This window comes from Coloeus monedula, assembly GCF_965178545.1.
Source record: "Coloeus monedula genome assembly, chromosome: 3".
NCBI lineage: Eukaryota > Metazoa > Chordata > Aves > Passeriformes > Corvidae > Coloeus > Coloeus monedula.
Genome location: NC_138783.1, coordinates 94,708,846 through 94,723,459, shown reverse-complemented (window position 1 = coordinate 94,723,459; position 14,614 = coordinate 94,708,846). Strand labels below are relative to the sequence as shown.

General features: G+C 39.7%; 1 protein-coding gene across 2 annotated transcripts in view; it reads left to right on the top strand.

Annotated features, from left to right (window-relative positions):
* ARHGEF7 (Rho guanine nucleotide exchange factor 7) overlaps positions 1 to 14,614 on the top strand; it is a 118,277-nt gene that overhangs the window by 34,635 nt on the left and 69,028 nt on the right. For both annotated transcript variants that reach the window (XM_082277313.1, XM_082277314.1), the window contains exon 3: positions 11,626 to 11,710. In XM_082277313.1, coding sequence (XP_082133439.1) covers positions 11,626 to 11,710 — 85 coding nt within the window. The remainder of the gene's footprint in view (positions 1 to 11,625; positions 11,711 to 14,614) is intronic.

Sequence of the window (14,614 nt, the reverse complement as noted above, 5' to 3'; positions counted from 1 at the left end):
CTGCATTCAGGTGATAGGATCAGGGTGTCCCTGTATGGTTGGCATTGATCTGATGGTGGCTGAGGCTTGCTGTGTTCAGTGGGTGGCTGTAGGAAACCCAGGACCTGCTTTCTGGATTGGGATGCTGGATCAGGACCCAGGCAGCACTGGTGAGGCAGTGTGTGTTGCCAGTGAGAGGCTGGACTGAGGACTCTGTTCTGTGAAGGTTGGAGTGGAAGCAGTTGTGTTTTGGAGAGGGCACTGAAGTTAAGGTGTCTGCAGTGGGGGAGGTGGTGAGGCTAGAAGAACCCTGGACTGTGGAGATGAGGCTGTTAAGAAGGAATTAAGATAAACTGTTGGGCCTGACTGCTCATAGTATCACCTCTAGCTGCCCTTGTCAGCTTGGCTACCCAAGCCCATCATATAGTGTATCAGCTGATAAATCAGAACGATCAAATTCTTGCAATAGCTGTTTCTTGAAGGAAGTTATGTTTATTTCTTTCAGATTGAATCCCCAGGCATTACTATGACTAAGTAGAATTGGTGTGGATTGAATTTTTGTGGTTGCTTGTAACCTGATAGAGGGCATCTTTTATTAGTTTGGAATGTGGAAATTTTTATAGATATTCCCATAAACGTTAAGTTTGAATTTCTTACAGAAGCTTACTACTGAATGATGCTGAATGATTGGCTGTGGCTGGACTGTAGCTAAGTGTTTGGGCTGTTTGTTTGTTTGTTTTTTGTTCCCCTGACAGATATTTCCCTCCCATGCATTGGCTCAAGTGCTGGTCTTGTCTGATACTAGACTGGTTTAGCTCATGAAATTTGCAGCAAGCTTTCCACTTGCTGGATTAGTTTTCTGTGAGTTCACTTTAATGGCCCCCTGAGTGAAAAGAGTATAGGGTGGTGTGAGAGAAATTTTGGGAGATTTTACTCCTGAAATCTTGCACTGATCTGTGGGCTTGCAAATCCTGAGCAGGAATGGTTTACCTAGACCCATGCTGCATGTCTCTCCCTGAGGTGTCTGTCCTTCAAAGAGATGACTTGTCTGCTGGCCTGGCAGCTGCTGGATGCCCTCAACTTACAGGCTGTTCCATTTAATTGACTTCAGTTTTCTGTCTTCCTTGGCCGAAGATACGGGGCCCCCCGGCTGCCCAAGCAGCTCCACCAACCCTGCCAGGGCTGTGGTTGGTCACTGCAGCAGGTGGTGGTGAGGCTTGTCCCTGCTACCTGGATAAAGTCCTCTGCCTGCTCTTGCAAAAGGAGTGTTAAATGGTGGAGGATGCTGCATCACATTGTTGCAGGTACCTGCATGAGAGAGGGAGAGATCCAGCCCTACGCCCCTTTTTAAAGAGTATTTGTACTGGCAGGAATCAAAATGGTAAACTATGAATCAAAAAGGGTATGCTTGGGAGGAGCTGTAGCTCAGGGATTTGCATACAGCTTTGTATTCTTTAGTCAATTTTTAAAAGGGAAGTATTGAAATGAATTTACTCTAGTTGAAACCTGAAGTGTTGGTTTTGGGGCTTGTTCATATCTGCTACCTACTTGAGAATTACTTTTTTCTGTTTTGTGATTCTAAATTAAATGAAAGTTTTAACAAGCTATATGAAAATCGAGTAAGCTTTTATTCTTAATTTTTGGCACTTTCCACAGTGTATTAAGGAAGCAATTGAGATTTCTGATTAAATTTCTTCTTACTAGAAGGGTGTAACATTTATTTTTTTCCTTTCTTTTTTCTTTCATTCTTGCATTTCTGTGTTATCTTTATCCCCCTCTCCCACTTTTTTTCCCACATGTTCAATCACAGTCAAGTCCTGACTGTTGTCAGGATATCAATTCCCCCTCAGTCTTTCTTCTTTGGCTACTTGTACATATTTAATGATACAATGATTGTCCTGTTTCTTCTGTTAATATTTTTATTTTTAAAAGTGTGTGTGCACACAGCAAAACGAGACTCCCAAGCTGATAAGCAGTGGGGGAAATAAGTGCGCTTGAGGTCAGTGGGTCTGTGCTTCTGGGTCGTGCTCTGTAGTTCATTCTCCATTGATGCTGAATCTGTGCATCATCTGATCACTTGGCTGCACACATTTGTTCCAGATGAAATGTGAGCATGTGATGGCATTTAAGTTGTGGTTAGAGCACGTGGTAGTGTAGTAAAACAGCCAGCATGCTATTTTAGGAGGCAGATGATAACCTCATGTAGTACAAAATCTTTTGCAATAAGATGCCTCCTTTCAGCCACCTCCAGCTCTTGCTCTCTGACATGCTCTGGGCGTGCGTGTGTCTCTGAACGCTGCTGTTCTGTACAAGTCTGTCTCAGCAATCCTACTGTGTCTGTGGTACTTGGACTTCATGAAAGTCTCAATTTGTTTTGCAAATGGAGATTTGGATTGCGGGTAACACCCCCTATTTTGGAAGCAGGCTTTCCTAGTTGGTTTTGGTTTTTCCCCTCAAAAATTTTCATTATATAAATTAAGCTTTTTGCTTCATTATATAGGCCTCTCTTCATCTCTCCGTACAGCATGGCTTTTGAAACTAAGCTGGTACTTCAGAAATTAGTTGAGAAATATTGGCAGAACATGCATCTAGATAGAAGGCATCTGAAATCAGTTGTGGCAAGCCATCCTTCCTGTGTTTTTTAGGTAAGGGTGTGGAGATGTACACAGTTTAGCTGATGTGTACTTTTTTTCTATTTTAGAAAATAAATCTAAAATTCAGATATGCCAGAAGCAGACTTCTCCATTCCTAATGTTTGAAACCTTGTTGAAAGTTTCCTGAATATATCAACGTCCTCTTTCTTAGGAACTGATTTAATCTGAGCCTTAAAATATTTACTATGTCACTACTCAGTTCAGCCATTGGGAAAGAGATTATTTCATTCTGAAAGCTTATGCTCAGTAACTACTTCCAGACCCTGGCCAGGCCCTTTGGGCACCTTGTTTTGGTAGTCTTAACCACTGTCATTGTTGCTCTCCTGTCATTTTTATTTCTGCTGTGACTGACTGATCTATTTCAGGTCAGTTTTCATTTTCAGTGCTTCCAATACTTTAGTTAGCATGAACTGTTGGTCAGGAGTTTGTGCCAGAGCCATTTTTTAGATTGTTCTTTCATTAAGGCTTTTTCATAACTTGTTTCTTTTTTATGTGTTATTGGGGAAAAAAAGAAAAGTCAGGAAGAAATTGTAGATGTATGAAAATGATGATACTATAATGTATGTTTCTACTTAAAAATGGGAACAGTTTGCAGATTCCATTGTAGTAACCTTGCTTGAAAGTTTGACATTCATCTATGGATTATGGAGGAGAAGGTGGGATACCTACCTGTGAACTAGTACTAGTACTTCAGGGCACGATAGACATGCTCTAGACTGAAACTCAGGAAGGCTTATATTCCCTGTGCTGCTCTATCATGTCAGTGTTGAATGAGGCTGGTGAAAGGATAGGTGCCCAACAGAATCTGAAGCAGCAGAAGCTGTGGAATGAAGGAGTAGCTTCCCAAAATCATGATCTAATACTGTGATTTAAAAAAAAAAAGTGCAGCCACTCAAGGGACCAGCTGCTCCCATTACTTGCAGTTGTTCGTGTCTAAGAGGGATTAGAGTCTTGGGAAGGTACCCAGTTGATAGTGTTATAGACAAGACACGAATTTGGATGACCAGAATCTGACAGATCTTTTTTTTCTTTCTAATTGCAAGTTATTGACAAACTTAGTCAAACTGATTACCAGCATCTGTCTTGTAGACAGACCTAAAAACTGACTTTGCAGGCTTTCTCCTGCCACACTGATCTTTAATGAAGTATTCATACAAGAAAGCACTGGTTTAGTGAAATAGAAGTGTCTACTCTCAGAATCAGCATCACAGTCCTGGAATAGATGTTAGCTTTGTTCTTGTGATGGGTAGGAGTGGGGGGAGAGTAATGAGACCTAGAAGCTGCTTTCCTTCTCTAGTCTATTTCATTTGGTAAAATCCTTTACTTTACTCTTGTGGTTTTCCCCAAGAAAATGACTATTTAACCATATTCTTGTTTATAAGGCAGTGTCTGCCTTGTGCAGTTGGTAGTGAAAATTTTTACCTTTTTTCACTGACTGCTTACTCTGCTTGATAGCAGAGCTGTCTGTATTTCCAAACCTATACTTGCTTTTTCTTTTTCTTAGTGCTGTGTATCTTCTTACTTGGACACAGTATTCCCTTTTCATTTTGGCCTGGATTTCCACAGCTGTGTTTCCTGATTTATTTTAGGAGAGTGGCTTACATAGTTCTTGTCTGTGTATCTCAGGAAGAGAGGTGGGTTTTGCTGGGCTGAATCTTTCTTGGGATATGTTTCTGGCCAATTTTCCTGTTGAGGTGCCTCTCTTCATTGGCACTAGAAAGTGCTTATGCAATTGCTGTGTTTCAGCCAGGCATGTAGGTCTAACCTGTTACATTGGCAAGAACTGAGACATCTCAACTTCAGTGTCCTGATCAAATTTTCTTTGGTAATTTAATTCCAACAACTTTTATTTTTGCCTATAATTCCAGGAGTGTGAGCTTCCTTAAGCCATAGTACTCAGTTGTGTATTATTGTGGGTCACTGAATGTCTCTCTGTGTGGCAGCTGAGATTATCACTTTGTGGTATCATCTATTATCCAAAACCTACAAAACAATTTGAAAGTGTTTTAGGATGAAGGTGTGATAAATGTAGTTTTTGTTTTGCTCTGCAGGTAGAAATTTGGAACAGGGTTATGTTCTTAAGTTTTCTTACTTACACAAGTGTAGGCAGTGCTAACCTTTCTATTCCTGCTTTTTAAATTACATCTTGCATTGCTACTACTAGGTGTTTATGTTCAAAAATACTAACTGCTACGACTCCTTACAAAAGAATTCATTTGAGGATACTAACTTGTGCTGTCACATTCTAAACAGAGCTTTGGAAAGCTTGAGAAATTGTACAGTTCATCTCCAAAAGGAAAGGTAGTATTTCTTTGTGTTTCTTTTTTTTAAATGCCATTTTTGCTTGTGTTAATGAAAAATAAGTTGTGTATGTTTAGTTTTGGCAGTGTTTAGAAGTTTACTTTGAAGTAGTTTCTTAGGTGAAATGTTGTTTAGTATTTGAAATTAATTCTCTGTAGAATCCTTAGTGCTTTCATGTGCCTGGTTTGGGAAAAAAATTCTTGGAGCTGGAAATCTTTAGGACTCTAAAAGAGGTTTTTTAACTTTTGTCTTCCTTGGATTTGTGTTTTAAATATGTATCTGGATGCGTGCACACACAGATGTGCACACAGACACTACAAACTTCCATATACATTTTTACAGCTGGCTTTGCTTGCTTTTGTAGATAACATGTTATGTCTTAAAAGTATTACTAGTTGCAGGAATTAAAGCTTTCTAGGTGATGTGGTGTTTTTAGTACTGTTAGTTTTTTACTTTTGAGGAACAGTTTTATATGAACAGCAAAATTTATTCCAGACCACCAATAAGTTTTATTTTTTCTTTACCACTGGCATTTCTGTTGTGAAATGTTATCAAATGGCACAGAAATCTTGTACTGCAGGTCTGTTCTTCCAGTTATTTTCAAACCTTTCCTTTTATCTTACTCTTAATTTTTGAAACAGAGCTTATTTTTTTCTTTTAGCTCTCCTTTGTGCTGTACAGTGCTGCATTTGGGCAACAGTATGCTTCATAGAGATTTCCAGAACATTTATAATCATCTCTTTTCCCCTCACCCCTTCCTTTCCTCTCAGTTGTCATAGTTCCCTGCTTTTCTTATCTCTCCTTTTACTGCTGCAGCTTTCAGATGATAATGCACAGCTCAGGAGCAGCTGCTGCATAATAGCTGCAGCACCACTTAGAGCTGACCTAATGTGAGAATAAATGAACAAATCTGTGATTTGCATGTGAGCTTACCTACAGGATCTTTTTTTCAGCGTGGGCCCATTAAGTGTCATCACTGGAAGGTGAACTGTGGATGGCCTCCGTGGCTTCCTCTTGCCAGCTGCTACCACACTGCGGGTGGTAGCACAACAAAGCAAGGTGTTGGGATTCTTAGTGTTTTTTAAGATCACCTGTTTCTAACCATGAGTTGCTTTTTTTTCCCCCTACCACTTCATTGTTCATGCTCCCATGGCCAAAAGCACTGCAGCGTGTGCAGTAAGAGCAGGTGGGGGGACACGTTGCCGTGTCCCACTGTGCTTTGTCGAGCCACTCTGCTCGTTTCTTTTCATTTCCTCCGGGTGAGTGAGCCAATGGTCTCGTCATCTTCTGCGCCGGGGGCCTGAGGCTGCAAAACTGAGCTGGAAAGTGTCCTGCTGGTTGGTGGAACAGCCCAGGGGTTACAGCTTATTTTGGGGCTGGCTGGTGAGGTTAGCAGCAGCTGCCCTATCTGTGCTGCACAGATGCCTGGGCTGCTCATAGGTCAGCTCCTCAGCTGCTGCAGTTGATGATGCAGTACTGGAAAGAGCTGTCACCTATTTTTGTTGGATGCTTAAAGTATTAATACCCACTGGGAATAGTGTACCTGTGAATATTCAAGGCAGTAGTCTAGCAAGGAAAAACCTTTTTATTTTACTCTATTTTACTCTTAACCAGTATATGAACTTTTCTTGCTGTGACTGTTAGATACAGCCTTACTGATGCTCTGGTGGTTTAAGGATACAAGTAAGTTAAGGTTCATACAAGACACATTTGAAGAAAGTGTGTGTCTGAAGAAAGCTTGACTGAACTACCTGATTTTTTTTTTTTTCTTCAGTTGTACACCTTGCTTTATCTGGTGAAGTACCTTTATTTTAAAAATACTTCCTGCACAACTGGATTCTGACTTTAAGGTCTAGAAGGGGGAAATAAAATAGTATAAATGCTACCTGAGACCTTAAAACTGACTGATTTGAAGAAAAGAATTCTGCTGTAGGCTTACTGCATGCTGTAGTCTGTTCTCACCAGGTATATTTTCAACTTTATTTTCTCATTTCCTTTTTCTTTCATCACAGTTGCGGGTAATGCTTTTTTCCTTTCAGTAGGTACTGATTATTGCAGGGATATGAGGTATAAGCATTGTTACTTTAGTTCTATTTCCTTATGGCTGTTAGATGAGAAACACTGTTGAAACAGAAGTCTCCATCCACTGAGGTTTAGTGGTTTAGGTGACTTTAAATGGCCCTAATAATACATTCAGGTGATTTTGAATGTTACGGAGTTTAAACAGATCCATGCAGAGTTTAGTCTTGTTTAAAATCAGAGAGTGGATGTGGTAGTTGAACAGCCAGTATGTGGATGAAATTAATCTCTAAGGCATTTTGTTTGGTGTTGAAGAAATGTCAGTGATGGAAAAATGCAAATGGCTCTCATGAAGTGAGTTTAAAAACTGGCTTATTGCTAAACTTTATTATAATTCCAAATTCAGAATGACCATCCAGTGTATATCTTGCTGTATGGGTTTTGCTGCCATTTGTACTTGACCACATTATGTAGCATTTCATTAATGACTTGGAAGAGGTCATAAAACTGTTATCAATAAAGTCTGTAGCCTGCTGAAATCTGGGGGCAGAAAATGCATATATAGTTGTGGGAAGCCAGGCTTGTGTGTTTGGAATCATTGCACGTGTGGAAAGGGAAGCCAGGATCTGTGGGTCAGGGTGGGCAATTGCCAGGCTTTGGCAGTCAGTGACCAAAAGTGCCAGAGTACTCTTGAGCATTACACAGTGTTGTTTGTAGGTCACTTAGCCTGACCTGGTCTGCTTTTAGAACACAGTATCCATCTGGGATATTGTCGTGGTTTAACCCCATCCAGCAACTTGGCCCCAGGCAGCCGTGCTCCCACTCTTCCCTGGTGGGGTGGGGGAGAGATTCGGAAGGATAAAAGGGAAAGAGAACTCACCCGTTAAGACAGTGTAATGGGTACAGCTGAAGCTGTGCACGCCAGCAAGGCAGAACAAGGAATGAATCCATTCCTTCCCATGAGCACGTAGATAGATGGACAGCTATCTCCAGCAGAGCCAGGCTGCATCACTCCTAGTGATTTGGGAAGACAAACACCATCACTCTGAACACCATCGCCCCATTCTCCTTCTCTCCTCTTAATGCTTATGTAAGGTGTATCTGCGTGTGGGCAGTTCTGGGGTATTGAAAAACAAAGGTATGTTAGTTAAATATTTTGTTCAAAAGATTTGGCTTAGCTGGGTCCTCATCTGATCTATCATGGTTTTATTCTTGTATTTTTACTAATGTTTAATCTGACTGTCTTGGTGGAAGATAAGGATTGAATTAACAAGAGAGGGAACTTCATCACAGGTAGAGTCTCTACAGAGTTATAAATGTTGTTTGCCTGGAAATCAAAGGCATATTGGAAATATTTTTTTCCATGAAGCCTTGTTTAATGTCTATATATGCCTGTTGCATACTGTTCAAAAGACAAATTGTAATATTTGCAAAGTAATACCTTTCTAAGTGTTTGTGTTTTGAGGTTTAAAGAGCTTTAAGGATGTGCAAGTTTGAATTCATGTTGTGCTTCTGCTGTGATTAGAAAAGTGGGTTATACCAGTATTATAGAAAGTAATTTAGCATGCAGACCTTATTATTTGGTAATATATTGTGTTATAAAAATAGTTTTGCTTGATATTTGGATCTCAAAATTCAGCTTTGATTTTTGCAATGCAGAATTGGGAGTGCTGTGTGGAGGGGGGGTTGTTTGTCATCCAGTGTCACTGAATGACAAGTTACTCTTTTTAACATCAAGATAAATTTTAAGAGTCGGTTCCACAGCTGATTTGTCCATAGTTACCAGAATGAAGATTACAGGCCACATGCAAGTCAGACTTCTCGTGAAAACCTGAAGTAGACTGTTTTCTCTGGCTGCTTGATGCTCTTACTCTGTCAGAGTTTTCAGATATATTGTGAAATTAGCAAACCTCCACTAAGATGGAGTAAGGGTGTAAGTGGTTGGGAGGAGATTTTTTTGTTTGTTTGGGGTTTTTTTTTGTTTGGGTTTTTTTTGTTTGGTTATTTTGTTTGTTTTGGTGCTTGTTTTTGTCTATTTCTTTGGTTTTTGGTTTGCTGGGGGTTTTTTTTGAGATAAGGGCTTTATAATCAAGAATCAGCCTCAAAACTTTAGAACACTTAGGTTTTTTCCCCTCACTTTTTACCTCTCTAGGTTACTTTTTTCTTAGACATCTGTTATGTTAGGAGAAGATCCCTGTGGATGGTGTTGTGTTCCCCTCCCCCTTTATTGTAGGCTGCTGAACATACTGGCCATGAGCTGCTGAGGGTGGCTTCCTGTCAGAATTGCTTCATGTAAAATCATAAGGAAGCAAATGTTTCTCGCATCCTCCCATTGTGCTGTTTCCTGTGGAGCAGCAGACTGGATGCATGTCCTGGATACAGGTTTTTTTATGGCACTATATGCGTTGGGATGATCCAATCAAATTGTTCTTGGTATCCCCTATAGTCTCAGCGTAGCAGGAAACTGAGCTTCCTCTCAACCTTTTGTTCTCAAGTTAGCCTGACTTTGGAGAGCTCTTGGCTCTATAGAATCCAGAATGAAGGTGAGCTTAAAATTTAGGGTTGGGTTGTTTTTAAGTTTTTGTAAGTTTAAGCTATAATTTTAACCTTTTTTTTTAATGTTCCTTTGCTTAGTCATTCTCTTTCTCCCTTGTTGTCCCCTTCTGATCTAGTTCTGGTTTCTGCAGGAGCACCTGTCTTGTGTATTTAATTTTTTTAGGATCAGGGACAGGCTTTTGTGATTCCATTCACACTTCAAATTTACTTGTTTTAAAACTACCACAATAAGTGTATCGTAACAATGGAAATTTCACACTCTTAATACTTTTGTTTCATAGCAGCTTAATTTTTTTCCTCAATTTGAGCAGTGGTTAAGCTGTTTTCCAGCCTGGTTTTGAGTTTATAAATTATTCTGTTAATAAAATCTATCACATCTTTGTTAAATCAAATTATTTCTTATTTCCTTAATGCCTTTTTTGTGTACATAGTCTTTTAATATTCCTTGTGTTTGAGGAAAAGCCTTACAAAATTCACATCTAGGCAATTCCCTAGTGCCTCTCCTTACTCCTTACAACTTCACATAACTAAGAGAAGTCTTTTTAAAAATTATCTGTAGTTCACAGTGAAAGTTGTTGAAACAGTTATTTGACTTAATTTATATGAGCAATAACTGCTTGGAGTATACTGGTATGTGGCTCTGACTGCTTGATGCTGTGTGTGTTGTGTGGCATTGCTTTTCTGAGCCATGTAAATGCTACTCAAGCTTGAGAGATGCTGGCACCTCTACAGCCCGGGTGAAACTGCTGCTTTCTGGGACCAGAGATGATCCTCAGTCACAGGGGGGGGGGAAATGAGCATGTTAAATGTATGCAAGTACCTCAAATATTGTGGATGCATTGGGAGATTTTTTTCTTACTGACTAATACTGTCATTAAATGTTTCCTAAATCTGTTCTACCTTTCCTGTGATATTATGTAACCAGTCAGAACTGGTCTGGCAGCCCCTTCTGTGGTTGCTTTTGGTAGCTGTTGTTAACATTTTCCCTTCTCTTGGGTTAAACTTTGTTTCTTTCTCGCTTCTCCCCTGGGATTATGAGTTTCCCTCTCCTGTCTACGGAGGCTGTTCTCTGGGGTAAGGACTCTCTGATAGTGCCTGTGGGATGGGCCTGTTATCAGGAAAGTGAACAGGTTTTTGTTGACTTTTTAGATAAAAACTGCTACATTGCAGGAAACTAAATGTCTTTCTGTTTCTTAAATCAGTTGGAAGAACTGTAGCAGCTGTCTTTTATTGTCAGCTTTCTAGTCTTGCACAAAGGAGTACTGTGACTCCTTTCAACCTATGCAGAATCTATTGCGAGAGCTATTTTCATGAGACTTTGAATGAGTGTTTCCATTACCTCAGGCAAATGTGCGTTTGTGGGTTTTCTTCCTTTTTTTTTTAAAAAGTCCCCTTTTCCCCAAAAAATCCAGACATTTAATGTCATCACCCAGTGCTTGAAAGTTGCTGGAGTGTTTTCTGCACGATAGTTCAAAGTTTGGACTTCCTTACCACAGTTAAAATAAACATCTCCTGTCATCCGTTCCCTTCCCAAACCTCATCCTCGATCTAAGCTATCCAGAAATTTCATTCTTTTAAAAATTCATTAATGTTCAGGAATGCTGCTCTCCTCTGTGTCTTGTGAAGAGATAGCATGTATGTTGCAGTACTTCTTAAAGTATTTGTAGTAATTTTAAGAGTACATTATGAAAAATCAGGTACAATGCCTGTGTGCTGCTACAGAAGAAGAGTATGACAAGAGTAATGGTACCCAGTAACTTTTTTTGGCCAAAATGTCTTAGGAAAACTACTGCTTCTGATACTTGTTTTATTCAATTTTCTTGTAACTTAAATGGTACTTAATATTTTTACTTTCTCTATTCTTCAGTTTTTTCCAAATGCAGCTCTTGCTATATTTTTTTTCCATTTAAAAATGTCTTCGTTTGTTGGGTTGTTTTAAATTTTTTTTTAAGGAGTAACTCCCCCGCCACCCCTCCCCAGTTTTACTGGTTCATAACAGCCACTAAAAGACTGATACCTTGATCATGCAATAGCTTCTACAGTCATGGTTTGTATATACAAGCTTAAAGGCTTGTTTCTATAACTTAACTACATGGTTTTTTGGTTTTTTTTTCAGACTTTTGATGCAAATGACCTGTATCAGGGACAGAATTTCAGCAAAGTTCTCAGCTCTCTTGTGGCTTTAAATAAGGTGACTGCAGGTAAGTAGACTGCTGTGTCTTGTGCTGGCTTACAACTACTTTCAGCTTGCATCAGTGTGCCTGTTGCTGTATCCATGATGAAGTGAACATGTGCAGCATTTTAAAAGAGCTTTTGTTGGAGTTCATGTTTTTAAAACTTTGCAGTGGCTCTGGGTTCTCTAGTCGTGTCTTCTGCAGAAGGAAGTTTTGTGGTAGAGCTAAGGCTAAGCCTTTAAGCTGGCAAGCAATTTAGAAAAAGGGCCTGTTTTTTTTGGTTGGGTTTTCTTTTTTTTCCTCCAAGTTTGGAATCCCAAAGTTGACTTTTGCTCCATTCTGTTATTCTCCTATTTGAACAGCTTTGTCAAAATTTTTGCCCCCCCCACCCCGTCTCCATTTCCCTGCACTATCCTCTCTTGCCAGTCACAAAAGGATCTCCAACATCTTTGATCTGTTAAGCCACGTATTTCATTCATTTAGCAGCTAGAAGTCATGAACCACTTGCCTCAGCTCTTTGGTGGGAGGGGAGAGAGCTGTAGAAATAACACACAGGTGAGAGGTGTCCATCCATCATTGTAGGGTGAGGCTGTGCTAAATTATGCCAGGTGGACCCTGGGACAGTCAAGAAATGTTAACATTGGCCCTTTTGGTTTCTTCTTGTTCCACCATCAGCAGCAGCTTTCAGTACTGGTCATCAGGTCAGAGTCTGAGAGAGAGTCTAAAATTGAACCGTATGTGTCAGTTTTTGTGTGAGGAAGAAAAGGAAGGTGATAGAAAAGTCAGTGATATATAAATGTTACTTCATTTAATACTAGTAAGTGTCTTGTCATGTTTATAAGACTTCTTTGGTCTGTTTCAAGAGAGGTTTTGTGGTTTTGGTGGCTTATTTTTTTCCTCGCATTAGAAAGCACCCCTTAAGATTAAGTTTTGCAACCAAATTCTTAGTTTTAATGAATGAGCATGGAGTAATACCATTGACTTCTTTGAAGCTGTTTAGACCAGTTGGAGATACTGCTTCTCACCTCAAGTGTAAGTGCAAACACAAACCAGAGCAGTACATCTTTAAAACTGCCGTACACTGGCCATCAGTGCCTTTGCTGTCATTAAAGTGGAGAAAAAGTGTGGCTGTTCTGTCCAGGTGTCTATGGATTAATGCCCACATCAAAAAGCCACAACTGCAGCTGGTTAGAAAGGACTTGGGGCTGATCCCTTTCATGGTGGGGGCATGTGGTGGTGGTGGTACGGAAACCAAAAATCGAAACCACATGCAAGCTGTGGTGTTGTCTCATTCCCAGGAGCAAGCATAAACCTTCTTGTTCTTCCAAACAATTTTCATTAACTGGGCAATTGTGTAGCAGGTGTTTTAGACTCCAGCTCCCTATGCAGACCTGCAAGAATTTCAGGCATACACAGGTTCTTCTGAGATAGGCCTTCCTACAATATGAAGAATGCGAGTAATGGGCATGATTACTGATGAAAGACTTCTGTGGGTTTTCACTCCATCAAAGTATTAATCTCTGGAGTGATGGGATCAAGGAAGCAGTTTGCTGTTTGTAGATGGATGAGGGGAGAGGAACTGGCATAGGGAAGTTGAGATAGTGGTACAAGGGAGAAAGGATTTTACAAACACTGGAAATCTTAAAATGGATGGAAGAGTGAAGCTTGTGAAGAAATTACCAAATTAATATTTGTTAAACATGCACATTCTGTTGCCATTCAAGATTCTTGAGCCTTTAGTAGCAGAGTTGATTTTTTTTTACAATAATACCATTGAGGAATTCATTGAACATGTTTATTAGGTATTTTAATAGAAACTTTAATGGATTCAGTGTTTTAAAAGTATCAACATTTCTGATTGATTTGAAAGTATTCAGATACTAACAGTTAAAATTCTTCAATTTGCATGTGGTTTGTTTGTAATAATTATGTTTTCACCTCAGATACATATAGTTTCTAATTCAAGCCTAAAAAGGTGCTCTTGTGTTGCTGTATTAGCTCTGCTGCTGCGAAATTAGAAAATTTTAGGAATCAGTCTACACTTAAATTCTAGCTAGTGTTTTGGAGTTGCCCAGAAGCTGCAACACACTGTCATAAGCCAACCTGATCCTGTTTTTCTAGGCAAGCTGTATCAAGGTATAGTTCTGGATTTGGTGGCTGTCTGTCCTTGAACTTGACTGCACTTAGGAAACAGCAAGCTGGACATGGAGATGTTTCAGGTTACTTTTAATCCTTAAGCTCTATTAAGTAATGGTGGTTATGGCAACTTAAAGGTTTCTGGGAGCATTGGAGTTAGCCATATAGTCATGATGTACAAACTAAGCCCATAATCCAGTTCCATTTCTTTCCTGGTAGCCTGTGAAAATATGTCACGTATGACCTTTTTGTAATGGACTATAATCACCAGTGTTTTTCTGACTACCACAGCCTTTAAATGCTTTTGGGAAAGCAGTTTCACAAAGTGTCTTTTATTACTTCAGTGTGCAAGAATACTATGCATATAAAATACTCAATATGTATAGTTCTAATATTGCACTATTTAATTAGGGGGTGTAGATTTATAGGGGTTTTTTTTTGAAGGATGATGATATTTGAAGGATATCAGTGAGTCATATAAAAAGATGGAGCAGGGAAAGTGTTTTCCACTCAGTCACTGGCAGACTTGGAGCATCCTTTGTCAACATTTCTGTTGTCAATCTCAAACCCTTTCACTCCTCCTGCATCTCTGCCGCTGTTGGATGCGGTGCTGAAGTTTAAAGATTTTCCAGTTCAGATGAACTGAGTTGTCTCTTCAGGTTTGTTGTGGAACAGGAGATGCACCTTATTCACTGGTGTCCCTGGATCTCAACCTGTATATGTTTTTTCCTTTGGACAAAAAATAATTTGGATTTGCATAATGATGGTCTACTTCAGTCTGGAAGTAACTGTTGG